The 27,501-nt window shown below is 34.6% G+C and overlaps 1 protein-coding gene across 14 annotated transcripts in view; it reads left to right on the top strand.

The window, feature by feature from the left end:
• Positions 1 to 27,501, top strand: part of KCNT2 (potassium sodium-activated channel subfamily T member 2) — a 452,321-nt gene that overhangs the window by 262,962 nt on the left and 161,858 nt on the right. For all 14 annotated transcript variants that reach the window (XM_058274897.2, XM_058274894.2, XM_058274895.1 and 11 more), the window contains one exon: positions 8,713 to 8,821. In XM_058274897.2, coding sequence (XP_058130880.1) covers positions 8,713 to 8,821 — 109 coding nt within the window. The remainder of the gene's footprint in view (positions 1 to 8,712; positions 8,822 to 27,501) is intronic.

The raw sequence follows: 27,501 nt of genomic DNA, 5'->3' as shown, positions 1-27,501 counted from the left end.
TTCCCTCTCTTAAAGCCATTTCAAATGTTCAACGTGCTAACAGATGGACAAATGACCATAGCAACCACTAAACTGAGCAGCTAACTGAGAAAATGCAACCAACAAGAATCCCAAACACTCAGCTTATAAATGGGTAGTTTGGGAAATATTTTTCAAGTTTTCTTCAAACACCACATGCACACACAAGTTTGTAGCTGGATTAAAATGTTTTGTCACTGGTATGAAAAGATTTTGAAAGATCTCTAGGACATTTATTGGTAGCTTTAGGACATTTATTGGTAGCAAATGAATGCTGTGCTAAATGTTACAAAGGAAATAAATACAAGCACTATAAGAGGATGCAAAAGGATACCTTTCTTAACCTAGGGGAAATCAAGATAATGCTTAAATCAAAAATGTGTGAGGACCTTGCTCTAGGATGCAGAAAACTTGATTCTTCTTTTGAGCATTTAATTAGGATGATAAAGTCAGCAAATACTACAACACTAAAAGAAAGCAATAAAGATTCAAACAATTATAAAAACACAGAAATGCTCTTTACACTTAGGATTATTAAAGCAAAAGAAATCTGTCTTTCAAAATATTGCCTGTCTCAGATTGGGTTGGATTCTGTATATTTAATAAGGATTCTTATATCATATGAAACTAAATTACTTTTAAATGTTTTCTTAAATCTATTATCGGCCATTTGGTAGCTGAATTCCTCACAATTCTAGAATTGGCAGAATTCCCTGATGTATGTGTATATATACACATACACTCTCCCTTACAGATTGGTTATTTTATTCACGAAAGCAACAGATTCAGAATAAAACTGACTTGATTGCTAGAGATTATCTATTCTCATTTTTTTAAAAAAAGAACCAATTTTCATATCACTCAATCCGTTCATGGTTATAAACAGTGTCTAATAAGTAAAGGATATGTGAAAGTTCTTTTAAGCTAATCAGTTCAATCAGTCTATGTAATAGTTATTCCCTGTAAAATAAAAACAAATAACATTCAATGTTTTAAATTGATCCTGGTTTCTGTTTCTATTTAAGAGCTCTTTTCCAAGAATATTTGATTTCTGTAAATCAAAGCCTGGGCCTAAATTTGTTTAGTGCACTTTCTACTGTTCATTGCTTTCCAAAAGAGCTGTTACCTAGCAACTGAACGGAAGAAGCTTCTAGTGCTTTAAATCATACACAGGCCCAGAAAATACCGAGATGCAGGCTTAAAAAAAAAAATCCATTCTGCCTTGTTAAAAAGCAATTATCAATTTTATTTTCCAAAAAGCAAAAGAGACTGAAAAATAGTTCTGATTCATATCTATAAATTTATATCTTTAAATATGTTGTTTATTTTAAAAGCTTAAAAATTGAAAATGGTACAAACAAGAATAACTAAAAGAACCACAATTCTCACATAATCCTATTTTAAGTTATATCACCCCAAAAGGCTTTCTCATTCCTTGACATAGTATTAGCTGTTTGATGCCAGTCCTTACAGACTTACTTTCTGTGCTTTTTCAGAAATACATACATGGGAACACATGAGCATCAATGCAGAAATCAACATTTTTATACAAACAGAATTGTGTTACGATTTTACAATACAATTGTTATATTTATTTTTTATTAGAGAAGTTGTGGGTTTACAGAACAATTATGCATAAAATGCAGGATTTCTATGTGCCCCTTTATTATTAACACCATGGGACAACATGGATGAACCTTGAAGACATTATTTAAATATAATGAGCCAGATAACAAAAGGACAAATATTGTGTGATATCACTGTTATATTGTTTTGACTATTGAATTTTAAAAATATATTATTAGCATTGTTTCAAGATAGTTAGTTGAAATCTATCATTTTATTTTTAATAATGTATGTTGTGATAATATACAATATTTATTTAGAATTCTAATAGGGATTTTATATGCATTATCTAATTTTCTCTCCAGGAAATCCTATGACTAGTAAATACTATTATAATTCATGTTTTAAAGTTAAAATAATTTAGACTCAGAGCACTTAAAGAACTTGTCCATGGCCTGGCAAACTCATTGGTGACAAAACATGACCTCTTAAACCCATGCTTTTTCAACAAAACAACAGGGAAAGAAAAATTTGAAACAAAACAAACAAAGTTTTAAAGGATAAGAAGAAAATACAAGACAAAATGAATATAATTTTGGAATAGGAAATACTTTCCGAGATGGGAAGGAAATTAGAAGTCATAAGGAAAAGATGGACAGGCTTTATTGTATTAGGAGTTATCTTCTTCTACGTAACCAAAGTTGAACTTTTGCCACATATTTGGTCTTGCCCACAAGAAGAAAAGTATTTAGGGGAAAAAGACTTTGTCTTCAAAAAATAACCCAGAAATTGCACACTTTTGTACATATCCACGGGACAAAAACTTAGTCATGAGGCCATTCCTAACTGAAAAGAAGCTGGGAAATGTAACTTCTACGTGGGCAGGTATGCAGCAGCCAAAACTTTGAAGTATAGTGATGGGAAATTAAAGTCGTTATTACAAAAAAGAAGACACAAATAGGTACTGCAGGACATAGTTTCAGCCACAGTATTCATGCAATATTTGTCCTTTAGTAATTGGCTTATTTTACTCAACATATGGTCTTTAAGATTCATCCATGTTATTGCTTATGTCTAGACTTTATTCCTTCTTACAACTGAGTAATATTCCATTGTATGTATATACCATATTTTACTTATCCATTCTTCCAACTTTTGGCAATAGTGAATAATGCTGCTATAAATGTGTGTGTGCATATATCTGTTTGTGTCCCTGTTTTCAATTCTTCTGGTTATATACCTAATAATGGGATTGCTGGATCATATGGCACTTCTATAGCTAGCTTCCTGAAGAACTGCCCACGAACTATTTTAGAATTAAAATAACCTCGGCTCCTCAAGGCTAGGTTTGTGGTTTATCTCAAATTCTTGGCAGAATTCTCATCTTTTTCCTTCTAGTCTCTTCCATATTTCAGTAATTGCACCTGATGTTTTTGCTAAGAAATTCCTTAAACCTACCTATTTACTGCCTTTGTGGCTCTGCCTACCTCCCTCTAGATTCCAATGGTAGCTACCTTGACATCATCTGAAACAACAGATTTGGAGTGGAAAAGCAGACCTTTAATGTGGCCTTGGCCATAGGTCTGGATTTTTTGGTGTGACTGAGAAGTCTTAATGGTAGGTCTTTGATAAATGCTCTTAAAGTGGATGTCATCTCCTGCTATTTAGGGCACAGTTCACTTTTTTGGTTCTGCAAGAGTTGAAATTCTTGAACTCTTGATGTAGATTTCTGGCTACAAGCAAAGAATGCCCTAATTAAAAGAGCTCTATTCCCTTCTTTCTGCTTGCAAAGTGATCAGTTCTTACCTTACAATATTTCATCATAAATATTGACTGAAATCAGCAAGATATTGTTAAGCATTAGTATTCTTGCTCTTTCCAACTGCCTTTTTAGAGTTACAGTCTCAGAAGACTTGTGGCTTCTGTGGACAGAGGGGAAAATGGAGAATAGGGGAAAATAGTAGTTTGCAAAAAATAATTTTCTACATTATGCATTTCTTTAATACTCAAATTTTATATAACTTTGTGTTATGTTTAAATAGAAAGTTATGTGATAAAAATTAATAGTTTGTGACATGAAATGTCTCAAAAAGGAATTCTAATTATCTGAAAAGACTGAAAATTTCCTAGTTCACTATCACTCTCTCTAACACTTCTTGGTCATAACATGTTGTGATATCAGTAGCCATGAAAATGAGTCTTTCAGTATCATTGTTATATGTTTCTTTAAACTCTCCTCTTTCAATATTCTTGCCCTCCATTCTACCTCAACTACCCATTCCCATGAGGGTCATTCCCTAGAACTTGTCCTTACCAGTAATCTTCATTGTTTAAGTCTCACTCTGGGATCACCAATTCCTTTCTTATCAGGTCACTTCCTCTAATACAGAATCCTAACTATCTTTTGACCACAGTGGGACCTGAAATTTAATGTATGAAATTTTCATTGCCATTACATGTAAAGTCTTATCTTACCTTCTTCTTAGCCTATTTGAATTCCATAGTACTCCACTATAATCCTTATCTTCAGTTCACCCTCCATTCATTGCATTTGTCAAAAATCAATCCTCATTAAAAAAATTAAAGTCAAGCCTCATTAAATCTAACTCTCTGTCTTCTTGCTATTTATTTCCATGCATCTGCGTGTGGCTGCAGGATGCATAACAAGCAAACCCATGAAAGATTTCTGCTGACTAGTCCCACTCTAAATTCATGATTGCTAAGCTGCAAAACAATCATTCTCATTTCCCTCATCTTTCTTCTCCCACTCTTCATAATAACTGTATATTTTCTCCTCTCATCTCTGACCTCCCCTCTAATCATCATTTTCAACCTATTTCATTTAAAAAAACTCATACACTTCCACCTACTCATCTACCATTGTATTGTATTTCTGTCCATATACTCTGCCCTTCCCCTATCACTATAGAGAACGATTTTAATAACAATATGACCGACAAAGGGCATATAATGTTTGGTATTACATCAATAAATTTGAACAGTCTATGCAATGCATTTTAAGGATTTGGAATTATAATCTATGTGGTTAAGATTTCATAAGAAGTCATTAACTGGTTGGCAGATCAAGGATTCCTTTCCAATAGAACTTTCTGCATTGATGGAAATGTTCCATAGCTGCAATGTCCAACACTGTAGCCAGTAGACACAAGTGTTATTGAGTACCTGAAATGTGGCTAGTGTAATGGAGGTACTGAATTTTTATTTAAATGTTATTAAATTTAGTCACATTTAAATCATTTAAATAACTATAGCTAATGGTGCTCTATTAGACAGCACACTTTTGGAGGTGGTAGGTGGAATGTGAATAGTTGGAAGTTAGGAAGACCAGTTAAAAAGTTGTTTCATTAACACAGGTAAGAATTTCTCAGTCTAAAAGAAGTATCCATAATCCCTTGGCTGTAATTCCAAAATCAAGAAAACTATGATGAAAGAAAATATTTCCGTATCTTTTTTGTGGATAAAATTTCACCTGTCCCAAACTTATGTGGTGGCAATCCCGCTCCTGAGCTGTCACAGGTGTTTATAATCTTTAATTTTTCACTATGTATAAATATTCACACATTTTGCTGCAGGAATAAGTGTCTTCAATCAGAAGTTGCTTCCCCAGACTGTCCTGGTTATGCTACATAGTATAAGGTAAATGTAGCCTATTGCCTTTCAAAAATCTGAACAAAAATTACTTTTTAATTCTGAAATCTGAAATCTTGCCTAACTGTGGATAAGAGATTGAAAATTTGTAGTAAGTAGTGAGAGTGGGAACAGGGAAAAAAAAAAATCACAAGAGGATTTAGTGGTTTAGTGGTAGAATCAATGAGCCTTGGCTGTCAAATGGCATTGGGGAGTGAGGGGCAAAGTAGCATCAGTTAATAGTCTCAGTTTTTTAAACCCAGGTTAGTGGATAATAGATAGTGATTAGAACCAAGAAAAAATAATCCTAAAAAGAGAGATGAATTTGGACCAAAGTACAGAGAGGTCTAGAGATATAATCCTATTTTACAGATTGTGTTCCTGCAACCTGTAGTATATGCAAATGAAGATTATAGTCTGGTAGAATTACCTTCCCTGGTAAACCATCCATAGTGATTAGATTATTTTTATAAAAAGAGTACCAATTTTACCTTTAATCTAACAAAAAATCCAATGATAATTTATATTAACTCATTTATGTATGACAGTGAATTTCAATCTATGTGGTCCAATGCTACTTTTTGTAAAAAATATTTTGTAATACTCCCTTTATTACTGTGGAATAAACTTTAGAGATAGTATAAACATCTATATACATAAATTTAGAATAACTTAATATCATAATCATAATATGAAGGAGAAACATAAAGGAAAACAGTAAAAATGAATAAGCCTGTATTTTAATATATGAACATTCAGGCATAAGTACACAATGGAAAAAAGATATTTGTATCAATGAGTGTGTGCCGGTTCTAAATGCTAACTGATACTGCTAAAATATTGTATTCAAACATCCTAAATTTATATGAATGACTCACAGTATTAAACAGAATAAATTAAATTTAGTAGTTGTGTTCCTAGATAATTTAGTTTTATTAAAACAGTGCAGGGAACGGGATTTGGCTCAACAGATAGAGCATCTGCCTACTACATGGAAGGTCCAAGGTTCAAACCCAGGGCCTCCTGACCCATGTGACGAGCTGGTCCACGCACAGTGCTGAAGCGCACGAGGAGTGCTGTGCCACGCTGGGGTGTGCCCCCCATGCACAAGGAGTGTGCCCCGTAAGGAAAGCTGCCCAGCACAAAAAAAGTGCAGTCTGCCCATGAGTGGCGCCACACACACAGAGAGCTGATGCAGCAAGATGACACAACAAAAAGAGACACAGATTCCAGGTGCCGCTAACAAGAGTATGGGCCGACACAGAAGAACAAATAGCAAATGGACACAGAGAGCAAACAACTGGGGGAGGAGGGCCGGGAAAGGGGAGAGAAATAAAAAATAAATCTTAAAAAAAAAACCAGTGCAAACCATACGTTGTGTTTATGTAAAATTGCCTCCATTAATGGTAGTGTATATATTTTTAGCTTGATGTGCTGATAGACACTGCAAAACCTTTACTTAACTATAGAAAAACTAATCTGCAAACATAAAAATGACCCTTCAACTGTATTTATCTTTCCTTTCTCTCCAGTGTTGTTTGATTTGTATAGTTTTTGAGAAGTTATTAAGTGCAACACAATCCTATCTCAGTCATCTCTCTGTAATCCCAGAGGCACATATTCACTGAGGAAAAGGGAAGGAAGGGAGCCCATTTTTTTTTAAACTAGTGAAGGAAAATAAGATATTTTCAAACTACCATATATGTGCTACATTTTCTCATGCTTCCCTAGTGGTAGAACTATGGTTTATATATTATAGTAAGGATGTGGATAATAATTGTATGTGCTATTGTACATATGCTAATCATAGATTCCAAATTTTCTTGGACAGTTCAGATTTTAAAATATTCTGTCTCAACATCAAAACATACATCTTTTCTCAGACTATGTGTTGTAATTTTTAGTTTCAAATTTATGGTCTCCTGAAGTATAACTGTGTGACTTAAAGTAATAACACAATGCATTTAGCAGTTTCTTTATATTCACAGATTGGACATACACACTCAGAAAATTATATTGAGAAAGATTGAAAAAGTAGTTTAGAGACACTGTTCTTTTGTCATTATCTGGTAAATTCTCCACATGGAAATTGGATTTAGAATCTGTCTGCCTTTCCTGCAAAATATTAAATATAATGGTTATGTATTTTTGTCTTTTAATGTCATTATAATATTTTGACAAGCAAAAAGAAAGATATTATTAGCAGATCCTTGATATTTTTGAGGGTATATTCTGAGATGTAATGGTAGGCTATAATTTCTCTCATAAAATGTAAAAGAGAAAAATAAATAAGTTAGGAAATGAAAACAGAAGAAAAAATAATGGGCTCTTTCATATGCTAAATCATATTATACCGACAGGACTAAGGTTAATATTTGCTTTTCTGGAAAATTTGCTGAGCCATATCCTGAGTAAACTTTTCTTGTTTCTTCATGGGTTGTATGATGAATGTGTTATTTTTTAGATTGGCTCACTTACAAATTCAACCTTTTATTCTTTAATATAGCTAAAACAGCTATTTTCTGAGTAAGAATATTTATTTTCTTAGAAATTTAAACTTTGTTTTTATTTTCGATATCAGCTATTTCACTTAGCAAGGGAATTTTTCCCCCCAAAGTAAACAGTGTTTTAATCTCTTGAATTTTGTGGAAAATTGATTTTCTGGCCTCTGTGTCATCATTCTTATATGACAATAAGACACTTGAGCTGAGTAGCATCATCCTTCTTTAAATGGAATCTGCACACCCTCCCATTTACCATCTTCTTAGCACTATTCCCTTGCACTACTTTTCTATTGTTTCTGTGTCATTGAATTTAAATTGTTCGTTATTACCTTAACTGTCTGGACCATGTCAACTTTTGAGCTTTTTTTTTTCAATAACCAGTTTGGTTTTGAGATTAAAGAATAATTTGAATTTATTTTTAACAATATTTTTGATTAATATTATATTCATTTTCATAATTTAGAATCATTTACTAATATGTTGGGCAAATATTATCCAGCGTATCTTTTACAAATCACTTTCTAAGACTTTCTGTAGTGTGGCTATGAATTTGATAAATTAATGCTTTTTTAAAAAAAGTTCTATTGTGTGCCATAGAAATATGGGAACTAAAGGAGTTTTTGTAAAGTATCTCTACATTTTCTAGACTGCACCTCAATCCTACCCACAACCCACCTCTTGTACAGACTAAGAACAAGAAAGATTAAGCAATTTGTCGAAAGATTCCAATTTTGTACAGACAGAACTGGGACTAGAAACCATCCACTGCCCCCATCACTTAATGCACAATTTAGAATTCTCTGCCTTACAAAACATTGTTCTTGGGGATAAAATAGCATATGTAAAAACATCTATAAAGCAAATGTGTTTATATTGAAATTTTGAAAATTTATTCACTATGGTTTTTTTTATATTATTTAAAAATACTACTCTCCCAGGGTAAATTGTTCTAATTTACCTATTTTATTTCAAACAGATCATGTTGTTTGTGAAGAAGAGTTTAAATACGCCATGTTAGCTTTAAACTGTATATGCCCAGCAACATCTACACTTATTACACTACTGGTTCATACCTCTAGAGGGCAGTAAGTATATTTTTTCTTTAAGATAATACATTTTAAATTATTTTTTAAAAATAATATAAGTGCAGTTATGTAATTTAGAAACATAGTAAGCCAAGGTATACAGATAAATATGTACCTGTGTATTTATTTGAGTTATCTTCATCTGCTAAATGGAAAGATACAGACACATTAAGGTATCCAAGAACCATAGAAAATTTGACATTTTCTTCACAGTCATTTGCTTTGCTTAGTATTCTTTGTTTCTTTGTTTCATCCTAAATTCTAGGTGTCTACAACATTGCTAGGATTAGGCTTAGTGTATGGTTTCTATTTTTGAGATTAATACTTATGCAACAAAGAATATTAAAAAAAAATTATGATAGTCACTAGTATAAGACCTTAAAGCCATCTTTTTTCTATTCTGGAGGTATGCTTTTATCTTCAAGCTGAATTTATATAATTGACCTTTGTATTGGAATTTTACAATTCTTATAGAATGAGAACAAGTTAATAATATAAAATTAATTCATATAGTGAAAGAGAACTTATAAGAAACCACTTTCTATGCATTTCAAGATAGATGAGGGGAGTTATATCATCAGAAACATTTTTCTTATTTGTTTATTTTGATATACTATCATAAAACACAGAGGTTGTTTTTCTTGGGTGATTAAGGAAAATATTAGCAAACATAGTCACCTCTTATTAGGAGTCAAATGTTTCAGTGCATTTCATGTTTGTTCCTATTTCTAACTTGATATTTGTAATATGTATTTTTATTGAAATATTCATACATGAACATACATAAATAAAAGTGTATAGTGAAAGCTGTGAACTTACAAAATAAACACACATACAAGTTTCCCACACATCACCCCCCCACACCAACACCTTGCATTGCTGTGAAACATTTGTTACTAACTATGCAAGAGTATCATCAAGATATTGCTACTAACTATAGTCCTTATCTTCTATTTGGTGTATTTTCCCCAAACCCATCTTATTTTTTTAAAATATATTTTTATTACAGAAGTTGTGGACCTACAAAACAATCATGCACATGTGTAGAATTCTTATACAACACCCTTTCACCAACAAACCACACCATGGTCTAACCTGATATTTTTGACAAAATGTTGACTTTGTAAGTAAATTTTACTGTGATGCTTGTGGTTTTGAGTATGTAAATTTAGTAAGTTCATTGATAGTTGTTTGGGTGAAGTGTCAAGTCAAAAAAAATCCAGGAAAAGAAAAATTATATCTTGGATTTAATACTAGATAAAGTTACTAATTGAAATAGTAAATTCCCAATAGTATAGTAATAGAGATTTCACTCTCTCATCTCTATTTAAGTCTGCTCTATTAGGATAATAAGAGTTTCCCAGGAACAATTTTATCAAAGTTCTGAGTTGAAATATTTCTATTATGTACATTTATAAGGCTTCAATTTCTACAATGGAAAGAGTGAAACAGAGTGAAAGAAGAAATCATTTCTTCTTTGAAGAGAGTACTCAGCAATTCTAATACAATTAAATTTAATAGTAGAAATTATTTTGAAACCCATTAATTAGTAGTATACTTTACATGTGTTCATTATTTTTTATGGACTCACACATGCTTAAACTTCCTTATATAAGCAATAAAATGAGACTCATCGACACTATATAACATTGCTTATTAATCATAGACTTAAGCTAAAATTACATTGCCCCACTCTTAGCAAATATTATTTTTTGACTCACAACATTGCTAGGTGAACAGACTGTACTTGACATTAAGTTACGAAAAACTTCCAGTGACCCTTGGAATAAGACTTTCCCAATAAATTCCAATGAATGTTTGCCTTATTGAAAAAGAAAGCAAGTTGTTGAAGAAAACATGTAATACAAAATGAAGACATTGTCTATTACATACTTGAGGGTTCCTGTAAAAGAGATTAACCTATAAGATCATTTCACAACAACTAAGTTTCACAGTAAATCCTACAGTTCTCCAGAATAAATTTTTGAAGCAGCTGTATGGAGATTGAAAATTCACATACTATGCATTGTGAATTGTGCAACAATCACCACTACCTAATTCCAGAATATTTTCTGCATTCCATAAAAAAAACCCATTTCCCTTTAGCAATCACCCACCATTTTCTCTCAATCCCCTCAGCTCTATTCAAACACTAATCTATTTTCTGTCTTTAGAGATTTGCCTATTCTAGACATTTTAAATAAATAGAATCATATAATATGTGATCTTGTTTTGACAGGTTTCTTTTATTTGACAAAATGCTTTCAAGGTTCATCCATATTGTGACATACATCATTACTCCATTCCTTTTTATGGATAATTAATATTCCATTGTTTGAATAGATCATATTTTATTTATCCATTCATTAGTTGATGGACATTTGGGTTTTCCCAGGGTTATGAATAATGCTGATACAAATATTCATGTATATATTTTTGCATGGACACATGCTTTTATTTCTCATGGATATATACCCAGTAATGGAATTTAGGGTCATATTGTAACTCCATGTTTATCCCTTTGATAAACTGCCCAACTGTTTCCCACAGCAGCTACAGTATTTTACATTCCCACCAGAAATGTATGAGTGTTCCAATTTCTCACCTCCTCATCAACACTTGTTATTATCTGTCTTATTGATTATAGCCTTTCTTTTTGGTGTGAAGTGGTAAAGAATCGTGGTTTTGATTTGCATTTCTTTGACACCTAATAATTTTAAACATCTTTTCATGTGTTCATTGATTATTTGTAAATCTCTTTGGAAAAGTGCCTATTCAGATCTTTTGCTCAATTTTTAAAAGTACATTATTTGTCCTCGATCATTGAATTATAAAAGTTTTTTGTAATATATTCTAGTTAGAAGAATATATCAGACATATGATTTGCAAATATTCTCTTCCATCCTTGTGGGGCATCTTTTCACTTTCTTTATTCTGTCCTTTAAAGCACAAAATTTTTCATTTTGATGACATCCTAGAATAACTTTTTGAAGTCTCCAATTGTTATTGTAGAGACATCTATTTCTCCCATCCGCTTTGACAGTGTGTGCCTTATGTATCTTGGGGCACTCGTATATTTAGTATAGTTATTTCTTCTTTGTAAATTGCCCCTTTCATTAACATATGAAGACCTTTATATATATATAAAAGACATACATATGTGTTTTAAAAAAACATTTTTTAAAGTGTTTTGCATTTAAAATCTGTTTTGTCCTATATTAGTATCACTACTCCAGTTCTTTTTTGGTTACTATTTACATGGAATATCTTTTTCTAACCCTTCATTTTTAACCTAGTTATGGCCTTACATCTGAAGTGAATCTCTTGTAGATAACATATAGATGACTCATATTTTTTAATCCATTCTATCAGTCTGTGTCTTTTGATTGGGGAATTCAAGTCATTGACATTCAATGTTATGACTGTAAAGGCATTATTTACTTCATCCATTTTGACCTTTGGTTTTCTGTTGTCATATCATACTATATTTTATCTTTTTAACCTTTCTAATATTCTTCAATTCTACACTTTTCTCCAAGTCTCTTGCTTTTTTTTTTTTTTTTCCTGGCTGCAGCACTCCCTTTAGTATCTCTTGTAATTCTGGTCTTTTGGTAACATATTCTATCAGTTCTTATTTGTCTGTGAAGACTTTGAACTCCCCTTCAATTTTGAAGGACATCTTTGCCAGATACAGAATTCTTGGCTGCCAGTTTTCCTCTTTCAATACCTAAACACATTGTATCACTTCCTTCTCTACTCCATGGTTTCTGATGAGAGGTTGTCACTTAATCTTATGGAGTTTCCCTTGTATGTGGTGCTTTTCTTTTCTTTTGCTGCTGTCAAAATCTTCTCTTTATCACTGAATAGTATTCTGAATAGTAGGTGTCTTGAGGTAGATCTGTTTGTGTTTATTCTGTTTGGGGTTCATTGTCCTTCTTGAATGTTGATATTTATGTCTTTCATGAGGGTAGAGAAGTTTTCAGTCATTATTTCCTCAAATATTCTTTCTGCCCCTTTTCCATTCTCTTCTCCTTCTGGGATGCTGATAATATGTACGTTTTTGCATTTCATGTTGTCATTCATTTCCCTGAGACCCTATTCCATTTTTTCCATTCTCTTCTCTCTTTTCCAGTTCAGATAGACATGTCTGTCTTCAAAATCACCAATTCTGTCTTCAAGCATTTCAATTCTCCTCTTATGTGCCTCTAATATATTTTTAATCTAATCCATTGTGCCTTTCATTCCCATAAGGTCAATTACTTTTCTTTGCAGAATTTCAGATTGTTCTTTATGTTTACCCAGTGTCTTGTTAATATCCTTTATCTCTTTAGTCATATTTTCTTTCAATTATTTGAAGTGATTTAGGAGAGTTGTATGATTACCATTGATTAATGGTCTCAGATCCTGAATCTCTTCAGGATATTTGGTTTGTTTCTTTGCCTGGGCCATCTCTTCCTGTTTCTAATATGGCTTATAGAGTTTTGCAGATGTCTAGTCATCTGATATGTTGGTGAATTTGTTCTGATGCCCTACAATAACTTTTTAAAAAAAGTATTATGTTTGCCATTCAGAGAGCTTACCTTCAATTTTATTGGTCAACTTTTGCGATAATAGAAGACACAGTAACTTGTGTACCTGTATTATACTTTTTTCCTCTTTGGTTTTAACTTACATCATAATTTATGTTTTCCTTGATGTGAATACTTTTATTCATATTTTATTTAGCATGCACTATATCCTATGAAGTAATTTGAGTAAAGTTTTCATTTAACTTCCAACTCCTCACAAAATAAGTTAGAAGCAGCTTGCAAAATTAAATAGAGCATGAAACAGGGCAATTAATTCTACCATATTTTACCAATAACTAGTTTCCAAGATGGATACCATTAATGTTCTAAATTTATAACTTCACAAACAAAACAAATGCCTACCTGTTACTGTTATATGCTATAATGATAACTTCATGTTTTTTATTTATTTACTTTTAATTTTTTTCTTTTGACCATAATGGAGATCAACAGGACATAAATGTGAAATGACCTAAATATTCAAGAATTTGGCATTTAACCCCATCTTTGCTCGCACATTTAGCTAGTGCAATATGTATCTAGTTCTCTGCTTTATTCCATTATATATTCAAGATTATATATATTCAAGATTCACTTGGTAACTGAGCATGTGTGTAATTTTGCTCATGAGTATTAGAAAATATAGCACACATTTATTGATTTAAATTAAGAAAACAAATTCAAGTGATGAATTAAGTAGTATAATTGGAAAAATTTTGAATAATCTAAGAAATGTTTATGCAAGCATTACCATATTACTAATTAATAGAAAACCTATACTGTAATATTCAGATTTCCCCATTTAAAAAAAATGAGAGAATAATATAAAATTTCACCTTGTAATAAATGGCGAATTTAATTTTAAAAAATAATTGCTATTCACAAAGTGAATACTCTATTCATTGAAATGAGGTAAAAAAAAAAGCTAAAACATTCAGGTACAACAGAAATAAATATACAAAATGGTCTATTTAAAAATTATGATTTCTAAATAAGGTGCTATATTAATTGTAGGTATTGAAAGAAAATAATAAATATTAGTTCTGAATCAAATGAGATAGAAAAAGATATTGGAGTTAGGGATCAAACCGTCAGCTTTTTTGGTTAAACACCTGGCTTAGGTCACAATGATAATGGAGTTCGTAATTCTGCCCCAAATTAGAAGAAATACCCACTCAGTTGCTGTGGTTCTGTTCTCAGTTCTTTTTGTCTTCTATGCAATGGTAATGGAATACAGATGGAAGCCACATATTAAGGGTAAACTGCCTGTCCCTGGTCTATTATATAAGAGGAATAATAATTTCTTTTTTAAAAAATTCTATCTTGTATGTTGGGTTTCTACAGCAGCTTAGAGAGTATCCTAACTAATACAGCTCCCAAGGCTGACTAACATTCCTATGATCTCACATTTTCTTTTCCTATATCCTATATATATTCCTTCTGGTTCTACTTGATCTGCAAGGTAAAAATTACAAATTAAAATGACTTCAATTAACTGGAGCTCTTTTATTCATTGACAGTTTATCTTATATTTTAAAGTTTAGAGTAAAATGTTTTTCCCTCATTTCTTATATCTACTTATTTTATTTATATTCGAGTGGTCATTGCTATTATCAGAGGTGTATTTTCTTGTTTATGTAATTAGTAGTTTGACATTTATGACAGTCTTGCTAAAAAAGTGAATATAATTCTGTGCTTCAGATTAAAAAAAATTATTTTATGTTATGACCAATCTGATATTTAATCTAAATGGACCATGGCCTGGGATGATCTCATAAGTCTGGCTTATCAGGCCAGTTGATAGTCATTCAATTGACCCATCTTCATGATGTTTTATCTTTAGCAAATTTGAATTTCATTCCTATTTTCTTTTCAATTAATTTTCATGAAAATATTTATTTCACTCATCCCATCTAAGAGGTAATATTTTTTGTCTCAGTATAATTATTCGTCCCATAATCAATGGGAACAAGAAAGTGAGAATGGATAAGAAAAATATTGTAAAAGTACAATTTATATAACTAGTCCATTGATCATACATGAGTGTGAAAAAGAGAAAAAAATAAGAAAATTACTTTATAATTTCAGTATAGATAATAGAGAATTATAAAATGGGTAATACGGCAGAAGGAAAAATGAATTTGATATTGTGTGTATTTATTTTCTTATATAGATATAGCTGATGGTAAGAAATGCTACTCTTGGCTTCAGGGGAGAGATAAATGCTATTCTGTTCCATGAAGCTGAAAGTAGAAGCAGTGGAAATTTTACCTCCACATTGGGAGAAAGGACAATGTAAGATGTGTCTTTGGGATATTCTTGTTTTTAGGGGGCAAGTAGAAAAAAAGGAAAGCAAACATTGCAAGGATTTCTAAGAAGTGGGTAGTTAATATGGGTGGTTCTAGATGGAAGGAGACCGAACAAATAGAATTACTATGTCAGTGGATTCTGGAGAGTTCTGAGGAGAAAACTATTCTGTACAATGGAGACGTTCTCATTTTGAGAAGGGATTAGCAAATGAAGAGTTGATAAGAAAATGAAACCTGGTTGGAGAGTACAATTTGTTTAGTTTGGCCACAAAGGTAAGAAAATAATAGTAATAATAATAACGATAATACCAATAAAATCTCAATTGAATATTGAGAAAATATTTTTCTATGTATGTTTGCATATATGGATATATGCATTAATGTTTGAATATTTATCCATGTATTTTTCTTTGCTTTTAAAGATTAATTAGCAGGGTAAACACCAGTAAAAGAAGAGACTGAAAATGAGAGAGGTAGGGAATGAGATCCAGAGACTTCCTGAACAACTGTGCATTATAAGGAAGAAAATAATTTATTTCTTTGAAAGAAATGGGTGAGAAAAGGCTAATTTACAGCAATTTTAATCTTTCATATTAAGGAGTACTGAATTTGTAAGAAATATTTTCTGCCCCATTTAACAAAACCTGGTGAAAAGTAAGGTGGTATTGATTTTACACATCAAAATTCTGAGTATAAATATCCAGGGCAGTTTCTTTGGACTCAGCAATGCCAACAGAGAACCTGGTTCTTTCCATTTTTCTATATCAACATCTTTAGAGTATAAGACTTAATCCTCAAGATTCTCTCCTTATAATCACAAATTCCTGCTCAATTTCAGGCAATTCTAGGCAGAAAGGAGGGGAAATGACAAAGGGATAAACTATTGCCAGGTTAGACTAAAGTTTTCAAGGAAGCCTCACCCATTGCTCTTTTTTATTAGAGAAGTTGTGCGTTTCACAACAATCATGCATAAAATTCAAAATTCTCAAATACCACCATATTAAAAATTTGCATTGGTGTGGTACATTTGTTAAAAATTGATGAAAGCACATTTTAATAATTGTACTATTAACAATAGCCCATGGTTTAACTTAGGAATCACTGTGCAGTGCAGTTCCATGGATTTTTAAATTTTTTTTCTATTACCATTTATACAAACTAACAGTTCTTTTAACCACAATCAAATATGTATTTCAGTGTTGTTAATTATGTCCACAATGTTGTATTACCATCACCACCATCCATAACAGACCCATTGCCTTTTAACATTTGATTGTTGAAAACTATGTTGCACGGTTATATCTACCCGTAAATGATCTTGGGAATTCAAGTGTCTTTTGGTTTCTAACATCTTCAGTAGATAAAGGCAAGGGAGGAGGGATTTATGAAGTGTTTTAGACTAGCCAATATAGTTTCTGTCATTCTATTAGTTGCTATTAAGCATTGTGTATGTGTGTGTGTGTATAATCTCAAGGAATAGATGGAAAGAGCAGTTTGAGAAAGTACTTAATATAGTAATAAAACTTTTCTAAATTCGCATTAAGAATAAAGCTATATTTTGCATGATAGAAAATCAGCTTGATACTAGTTAAATCTGTTAGCCATACAAATAACTTAAAGTTTAAAAATCCATGTATACAGAAATGCATACATGCACACACGTAATTATTTAGAATTGTACATTTAATCTTTTATAATCATTAGGTTACACAGCATAAGAAAGGAAAGGTAATATGGAGCAAGTTGCTGTATGGTGCATAGTGGAAACACAAGCTCAGGCAAAATAGAAATTTTCAGAAATGACCACTGTATTAGTCAGCCAAAGGGTTGCTGAGGGAAAATACCTGAAATCCATTGGCTTTTATAAAGATATTTATTTGAAGTATAAGCTTATTTTTACCAGGCCATAAAGCATAAACTACTTCCCTCATCAGTGTCTTTTGCCACATGTTGGAGCAAGATGACTGCCGACATCTCCAAGGGTTCAGGCTTCCTCTTCCTCTTAAGGCTCCATGTTCCCAGGTTCTTCCAATATCAGCAATAGGCTGGGATAAGTCTCCTCTTGTTCCAGGGACTCATTTCTCTCCAAGCTCAGCTGCTCTGCTCTCTCCACAAGGCCAGCTTTGAACCATGTGTTGAACAGGCTCATCTCTCTTCCTGGGGCCTCTCCTGTGTTTAATTGAGCCTTCTCTCTTTCCTCGTGTCTCTGCCTCTCTGTGTATTTTCTTTCCCAGGCTCCAGCATTAAAATTCTACTTTCTCTTCTTCCATGTGGTTTTCTCTGTGAGTCTTCTTCGCCCATGCCCTACTGACATGGCCCAATTAAAGCCTTAATCATTATTTAATCAAGTAAAAATGAAACTTCTGAATTCAAAATAATGTAGTATGCTTGGAGGGACAGACCAGTTCACAAACATAATCCAATATCTATTTTTGGAATTCATAAACAATATCAAATTGCTATAACCACTTTACATGGCACAAAGAGTCCAAAACAGCAGGGGGAGAGACCCCATTGTGGCCAGTCTCCAGGAAGGTGAACTGCTTGAATCATTTGCTTCAGTGTTGGTAGAGAGCAGCCCTGTAAACCCCACTTTACCTAGGAGAGGAGAGAAAAATCTGCATTGCCTCAGGGCAGGGCTTATACAACCCAAGGGAGGGGACCCTGCCCTGAGAGTCCCTACCCTGCTAAGCAGTTGGGACTGTTGCTCCAGGTTTTCAGGTTTAAGGTATTCCAGCCTTTTCAGTAGACCTAATATCTCCCCTGGGCTGCAGAATGGAAACATTAAAACATCTGCACCCAATTGTAAAGGAGGCAGAAGGCTAGAAGATGGCTTGTAGGTGTGTCCCAGATTCCCCAGCAGGTAAATAGGTGTAGTCATTATATTCAGAATATTTAACCAGGAGATATGTTAAATCACACAAATTACTAGGATGGTTTAAGTTTTATTTGTGAGATACACTGAAGGTCATTGCTATTTACTAAGATAGACCTCAAATCTGGTGATGTTAATTTGGCACTTTTAAAATAAGGAGATACTATCAAATATGTCAGTAGTATAGTTGTTATAGTATTATTACTCTTTGCAATGAATCCTTTATCTGCATTTTAAAATATATTATCTGTCAAAGAATTAATATTATTATTATAAAATGTGTGCTTTGGAAACTTATGTCATTAAGTAGTAAGTAAAGTTAGACTCTTTGGGAATCAAAATGGCAGAGTAACACACTGTACAGCTCCTTCCCCCTATAGAAGTTTTGAACAACCAGTAAGAACTGGAAGAAAAATCTTTCTCAAAGCTCCAGAGAATAGTTAAAGGACTGTAATAATAGTGTGAATACTGAATTGAGTAAAAGGCTACATAAAAGTGGTTGGATAGAGAAAGTGGGCAAGATGGCAACCGAGTAAGGAGCTCCAAGAGTCAGCTAATCCTACAGTGCAGTAGTAATCACCTATTTGGGGAACCCAGGAGACAAGAAGAGCATCCTATAACAACCTTCAAAGAACAGAAGGAGACTGCCCATCTGCAGTGAAGATTCATAAGTAGAGCACTCTATACTCCAGAGGCTGGAGCCCATATCCAGCAGGAGGCTCAGGTCACCTCAGGAGCTATTCCTTGGCTGGGAAAAAAAAATTAGTGAGAAGGAGACAGTTGGGCACTGATTTCAGCTACTGATTAATAAATTCAGCTGACAAAGTCCAGTCCTGAGAACTGAAGTTGAACCTGTCCAAATTGGAAAAAGGCCAGTCACATGAGGAGAAGTAGAACTGACTGAAAATCACAGTGAAGGTAGGGATTGGCTTCTTTCCACCCAGGATGGATTGCAGTCTTAGCCTAGGCTCCAGCTCCACCTCTGGCAGGGAGGAAGCAGGGGAAACCTGCACCAGCCTCTCCTGACAACTGCGTTTTTGGCCTGCACAGATTGGATTGCTGTACACATCTGTGGCTCCATCCTTAACCTCAGTAGGACAGAAGGGGAGCAGGATTTCCCCAGCCTCTCTGGTCAACTGAAGGTGTTTTCAGCATGCATGATCTGGATTGTTGGACACATCTGTGGATCCATCCCTAACCCTAATAGGACAGGATGGGGGCAGGGTTTCCCCAGCTTTTCCAGGCAACTGCAGGGGCTTTTGGTCTACACAGAGTAGATTGTTGGGCACTCCTATGAGTCCACACCTGCTCCTGCAGGGAAGAAGGGATAGTGTTCCCTCTGCCTCTCTGGGTAACTGCAACCACTTTTAGCCTGCGTGGACTAGACTATTGGACACATTTCTAAGTCCATCCCCACCCCTGACAGGAAGGAGGAGGGATAGTGCGCCCTCAGCCTCTCTGGGCAATGGCAGGTGCTTTTGGCCCACACAGACAGGATTGTTGGACACATGTGGGCTCATCACCATCCATGGTAGGACAGGAGGGAGGAACAGTGTTTCCTCAGACTCTCCAGGCTACTTCAGCCACTTTTGGCCCACAAGGATCAGAGTGTTAAGCACTCCTGTAGATCCATCCCCACCCCTGAAAGGGCAAGTGTGATAGAACTCCCTTAGCTTCTCTAGGCACCTGTAGCTGCTTTGGGCCCACATGGACCAGACCATTGGTCACATCTCTGGCTCCCTCTCTACTCCTGAGAGAGCAGGCAGAGGGACAGTGCTCCCTCACCCAATCAAGGCAATGGAAATCACTTTTGGCCTGCATGAACTAGATTGCTGAGCACATGGGGGCTTCATTCCTGCCTTTGACAGGGGAGGAGAAGAATCTGTGCTTTATCAGCCTACTGGGCAATTGCAGTCAGTTTTGATGCATATGGCTTAGTCTGCTGCCACACCTGTGACTCCATCCCTGCCCCAGGCAGGGAAAGAAGGACCGTGGAGCTTTATTAGTCTCTCCAGGCAAATACAGATTATCTTGGCCTGCAAGCTTAGGTTACTGCACATGGCTGTGGCTACATCCCTACCAGGGGAGAAAGGTGGGAGAAGCTTCATCAGTTCCTGGGACAACATGGGCAGCTTTGACCTCCATGGCTTACACTGCCAACAGCATCTTCAGCTCCTATTCTGCAACCAACAGGGGGAAAAGAGAAAGAAATAGAAGGAAAAGGGCTGAAAAAAATCTGATTGGCTAAAAAAAAAAAGCCACTAAAGTTCCAACTTAAGTTGAACCAAGTATCACTGAGGAGCTGGAGTATAAATCCAATCAAATAGCCGTAGACTAAAAGGGATAAAAGGGGCCAAGAATAAATATATCTAGTAAGTCAGGTTCTGAAACACCAACAAAATATTACAATTCATACCAAGAAACAGGAAGATATGACTGAGTCCAGTGAAAAAGCTCTTTCTCCAGATGACATAAAGGAGTTAAGACAGCTGATTATAGATGTTCAACAAATCTCCTTAACAAATTCAATGAGATACCTAAAGAGATTAAGGACATCAAGAAAACAGTTGGTGAGCACAAAGACTTTGAAAGCATAAACAGAAAAATAGCAGCCTTATGGGACTGAAATGCAAAGTAAATGGAATTGAAAATACACTGGAGGCATATAAAAGTGGATTTAAGAGGCAGAAGTAAGAATAAGCCTGAAACCAGGGCCTCTGAAAGTGAACATGCAAAAGAACAGATGTAAATAGAGTGGGGAAAATTGAACAGGGCCTCAGGGAACTAAATTGTAGCAAGACACATGTGAACATATGTGTCATGGGTGTCCCAGAAGGAGAAGAAAAGGGAAAAGAGCAGAGAGAATATTTCAGTATTAATGGTAGAAAATTCCCCAATCCTATCAAAGACATAGATATCTGTGTCCAAGAAGAACAACATATATCTATCTGAATAAATCTGAATAGATCTACTCCAAGACACATAATAATCAAAATATCAAGTGCCAAAGATAAAGAGAGACTCCAGACATAGTGAGAGAAAAGCAATTCATCATATACAGGGGATACCTAATAAGAATAAATGTTGGCGGCAGAATTGGCCCATTGGTTAGGGCATCCATCTACCACATAGGAGGTCCATGGTTCAAACCCCAGGCCTCCTTGACCCATGTGGAGCTAGCCCACGTGTTGTGCTGATGCACACAAGGAGTGCCCTGCCATGCAGGGGTGTCCCCCACATAGGGGAGCCCCATGAGCAAGGAGTGCGCCCTGTAAGGAGAGCCACCCAGTGCAAAAGGAAGTGCAGCCTGCCCAGGAATGGTGTCGCACACACGGAGAGCTGACACAAGATGACACACACACACACAAAAAAAAGAAACACAGATTCCCATGCTGCTGACAACAGAAGTGGACAAAGAAGACGCAGCAAAATAGACACAGAGAATGGACAACCGAGGTGGGGGGGGGGAGGGGAGAGAAATAAATAAATAAATTTTAAGAAAAAAAGATTAAATGATGATTTTTCATCAGAAATGATGAAGGCAAGAAGGTAGTGGTATGATACATTTAAGATACTGAAAGAGAAATACTGCCAGGCAAGAATGTTATATCTGGCAAGATTGTCTTTAAAAAATTAGAACAAGTTTAAAATATTTACATATGAATGGAGAGAGTTTGTAATGAAGAGGCCAGCTTTGCAGGAAATACTGAAAGGAGTGCTACAGCCTGAAAAGAAAATAAAAACAGGAGAGAGAGGCTTGGAAGAGAGTCTTGAAATGAAGATGATATAGGTAAAAGAAACTAAAAATGTAAAGAGTGGTAAAAACATGATATGACAGATAAAGCCCAAAGGCCGAAATGGATGAAGTAAGAACTTCCTTCACAGTAATAACAATGAATATTAACGAATTGAGTTCCCCAATCTAAAGATGCAGACTGGCAGAATGATAAGAAAATATGGGCCATCTATATACTGTCTACCAGAGGTTCACCTTAGACCCAATGATAAAAATAGATTGTAAATGAAAGGCTGGAAAAAGATATTCCATACATGCAGTAATCAAACAAAAACAAAAAACTGGAGTAGCTATATTTATATTGGATTAATAGACTTTAAAAGCAAAGCTGTTTTTAGAGACAAGGAAGGTCATTATATATTAATAAAAGGGGCAAATCACCAGGAAGAAATACTAATTATAAATGTATGCACCTTTCCAGGATGCTCCAAATTGAGGCACACACTGGCAAATCTGAAGGAAAAAATAGATGTCTCTACAATAATAGTTGGAGATTTCATTATAACATTCTCATCAGTGGATAGATATCTGGGCAGAGGATGGATAAAGAAACAGCCTAAATAGTATTATAAATGAACTACACCTAATATAGATATATACAGAACATTGCACCCCCAAACAGCAAGATACGCATTCTTCTCAAGTACTCATGGATCTTTCTCCAGGATAGACCATATGTTGGATCACAAAGCAGATTTCAATAAATTTAAAAAGATCAAAATTATACAGTCTACTTTCTTTGAACATAATGGAATAAAGGTGGAAATGAACAACAGGCAGAAAAAGGGAAAATTCACAAATATATAGTGATTAAACAACACTCCATATTAAATAATATTAAATAATCAGTGGGTCAAATGAGAAATTGAAAGAGATATCAATAAATATGTCAACACACATGAAAATGAGAACACAACATATCAGAAAGTGTGGGAGGCAGCAAAAACAGAACTGAAAGGAAAATTTATAGCACCCAATCCTTACATTAAAAAAGGAGCTAAAATTGATGACCTCAATAAACAGCTGGAGAAACTAGGAAAAAAATAGCAAACTATGCCCAAAGCAAGCAGAAGGAATGAAATAGTGAAAATGAGAGCAGAAATAGTGAAATTGAGAACACCAACAATAAAAAGATAGTATCAACACAACCAAATGTTGGTTCTTTGAGGAGAACAACAATACTGACAAGTCCTTAGCTAGACTGGCATAAAAAAAAGAGAGAATATGCAAATATATAATATCAGAAATGAAATATGGACATTACTACATTACTACTGACTTGCAGAATCATAGGATACTATGAACAACAAAGTAGACAATGTAGATGAAATGGAAAATTTTCTAGGAACATACAAATAACCTACACTGACCCTAGAAGAAATAGAAGACCTCAACAAACCAATCACAAACAAAGAGATGAAAACAGTCATCAAAGACCTCCCCAAAATGAAAAGCCCAGGACCAGACGGTGTCATAGGTGAATTCTTCTAAGCATTCAAAGATTTAATATCAGTCTTACTTAAACTCTTCCAAATAATTGGACAGAAAGGAATGCTACAAAACTCATTCTATGAATCCATTATCACCTTAATACCAAAGCCAGGTAAAGATATTATGGAAAAAGGAAATTATATACCAATATCTTTAATGAATATAGATGCAAATATCCTCAATAAAAATTTACAAACAGAACCCAAAAGTATAGTAAAAAACTATATACCACAATCAAGTGAGTTTTATCCCAGATATGCAAGGGTGGTTCAACCCAAGAAAATCAATTAGTATAATAAGTCATATTGATGAATTTAAGAAAAGTCACATGATTCTTTCAATTGATATAGAAAAGGAATTTGACAAAATACAGCACCCTTTCTTGATAAAAATACTCCAAAAGATAGGAATAGAAGAAAGCATTTCAATATGGTAAAATGCTATATGAGAAACCTACAGCTAGCATTGTACTCAATGGTGAAAGACCGAAAGCTTTCCCGCTGAGATCAGCAACAAGACAAAGATGCCCACTGTCGCCATTGTTATTCAATATTGTGCTAGAACTTCTAGCTAGAGCAATTAGGCTAGACAAAGAAATAAAAGGTTCCCAAACAGGAAAGGAAGAAGTAAAACTTTCACTATTCACTGATGACATGATCCTATATCTAGAAAATCTTTAAAAATCCATAACCAAGTTACTAGAATAGATTAGTTCAGCAAAGTGGCAGGATAAATGATTAATAAGCAAAATCAATAGCATTTCTATATAATACTGATGCAATCTAAGGAGGAAATCAGAAAAAAATTCCATTTATAATATCAACTAAAACAATTAAATATTTAAGATAAATTTAACTAAGAACATAAAGGACCTGTATTCAGAAAACTACAAAACATTGCTAAAAGAAACTGAAGAAGGCTTAAATAAATGGAAGGACATTCTGTGTTCATGGATTGGCAGACTAAATATCAATAAGATGTCAATTCAACCAAAACTGATTCACAAATTCAGTGCAATGCCAGTAAAAATCCCAACAGCCCTTTTTGCAGAAATGGAAAAGCCAAATATTACATTTTTATAGAAGAATAAGGGACAATGAATAGCCAAAATGACTTTAAAAAAATGAATTTGGAGGACTCTCACTTCCTGACTTTAAAGCATATTAATTAGCTAAAGTGGTAAAAATGTCATGGTACTGGCATAAAGACAGACACACTGACCAGCGGAACCAAACTGAGAACTCAGAAATTGACCTTTACATCTACAGTCAAGTGATTTTTGACAAGGCTGTCAAGCCTTCCCAGCTAGGCCAGAACAGTCTATTCAACAAATAGTGCTGGGAGAACTGGACAGTCATATTCAAAAGAATGAAAGTGAACCCCTATCACATACCTTACACAAAAATTAAATCAAAATGGATCAAGGACATAAGTATAAAAGCGAAAACTAAAAAACCCCTAGAAGAAATATAGGAAAACATCTTTAAGACCTGGTGGTAGGTGGTAGTTTCTTATACCTTACACCAAAAGCACAAGCAATGAACAAAAAGATGGGTAACCTGGACCTCCTCAAATTTAAACACTTTCAAATGACTGTCAAGAAAGTGAAAAAGCAACCCAAAGGCAAATTCAATGGAGAAAATATTTTGAAACCACATATATGAAAAGGTTTTGATTCCGATGCTATATAGCATTGGAGGTCATACAACTCAACAATAAAAGCACAAGTAATCCAATTTTAACATGAGCAAAAGACTTAAGTGGACATTTTTCCAAAAAGGAAATACAAACTGAAAAAACAATGAAAAACTGTTCAATTTAACTAGCTATTAGGGAAATGCAACTCAGAACTATGAAGTATCAACTCACACATCCTAGAATGGTCATTATTTAATAAAAAAAAGAAAACAAAAACAAATACAGAAAACTAAAGTAGCAGCTGCTGGAGAGGAAGAGAGAATGTGGAGAAATAGGAACAGTCTTTCACTGCTGTTGGGAATGTAGAATGATGCAGGCTCTGTGGAAGACAGTTTGGCATTTCTTTAGGAAGCTAAATATAGATTTCCCATATGATCTGGCAATCTCTCTTCTAGGAATATATTGAGAACTGAAAACAGTGATGCAAACAGACATTTGCCCACTGTTGTTCACAGCAGTGTTATTCACAGTTGCTGAAAGGTGGAAGTAACCCAAATGTTCATCAACAAATGAATCAATAAACAAAATGTGGTACATACATATGATGGAATACTATGCTGCTATAAGAAAGAATAATATTGGGGCACAAATGATAACATGGATGAACCTTGAGAACTTTATCTTAAGTTATATAAGGCAGATGAAAAGGACAAATATTCTATGGTCTTGTTAATATGAACTAAATGCAAAGAATAAACACATCGAGCTAAACATAGACTATAGGTTACTAGGAGAAAGAATGGGCCCTGAGGAGGAGTACCAATGCTTAATGTGTGTAAATTTTCAATTAGCTTGACTGTAAGAGTGTGGAAATAGAAGGAGTTGATGGTAATGTGTAGCTGAGCGAGAGGGTTTCGTCCTCGCTCAGGCCCAAGAGTCGGGGGGGCTTGCTCCTGCCGAACCACCGGCGGGGGGTGCCCCAAGAGGGAGCACCGGTTCTCCAGGCGTGGGGGACACGCGGTTGGGGAAAAACCACGGAGACCGCTTGAGCGCAAGAACAGGTCTGCTTTATTACGGAAGTACACTTAGCTATATAGGGGTGGGTAGAGGGAGGGGCGTGATGAAGGGAGGCTTGGCTAAGGGGCGGCTGTGGACAGGCTGAAGCTGATGGATAGACCTGAGGTAAGCAGTTACTGGGGAAGAGGGCAGATTGTAGGTTGGCAATATGGGCGGGACTGGCGGGAAGGGCGGCGGGGGCTGAAAGGGGAGGAGGGGCGGAGAAAGGCGGCAACAGTAATGCATTATGGTGAGTATGACTAATGTGGCTGGTTTATGGGATTGTGGCTGAAAGGGGTTGTCTAGAGATTTAAATGTCGATTGAAAGAAAGCTAGAGAATAATCTAGGGACTGAGTAACAGTGAACTCAGAGGTGGATGAAGATTGTGGTTAATAATACAAATGCAAGAATGTTCTTCTATGAACTAGAACAAATAAACATCATCATTACAAGGTGGTGAGAATATAGTGATGCATGCAAAAAAATACAATTAATATAACTTGTGGACTATAGTTAAAAAACAGCAGTTGGTAGTTGCATCAGTGTCAAAGAAGGTATCAATGCTAAGGTTCAAAAATAGGGTTGTATGAGATTTTTTCTTTTGCAAAATATTCAAAGGTTTACTGGGGCAATGACAGCATAACTCTGTGATCAAAGTGAGTGCCACTGAGTGTATACTTTGGATAGAATGTGCAAGGCATGGAACTGTATAACACAGTGGGCCAGGTGGTGGAAGATGGATAGTGGTTACCAATACAAATATGAGTGTGCTCTCATGAACTATAACAAATGTATCATACTAACACATAGTGTTAATAGTAGGGGGTGTATGGAAAAATATACCATGTACATTGTGGATGCTATGGATACTTATTGCTTGTGGTAATAGTCTAATGATGTTCTTTAATAATCTGTAACAAATGTTTCATAACAATGTAAGGTATTG

The sequence above is a fragment of the Dasypus novemcinctus genome, chromosome 13 (genome assembly GCF_030445035.2).
Source record: "Dasypus novemcinctus isolate mDasNov1 chromosome 13, mDasNov1.1.hap2, whole genome shotgun sequence".
Lineage (NCBI taxonomy): Eukaryota > Metazoa > Chordata > Mammalia > Cingulata > Dasypodidae > Dasypus > Dasypus novemcinctus.
Note: the sequence above shows the minus strand (reverse complement) of the source record. Positions and strands in the feature narration are given on the sequence as shown.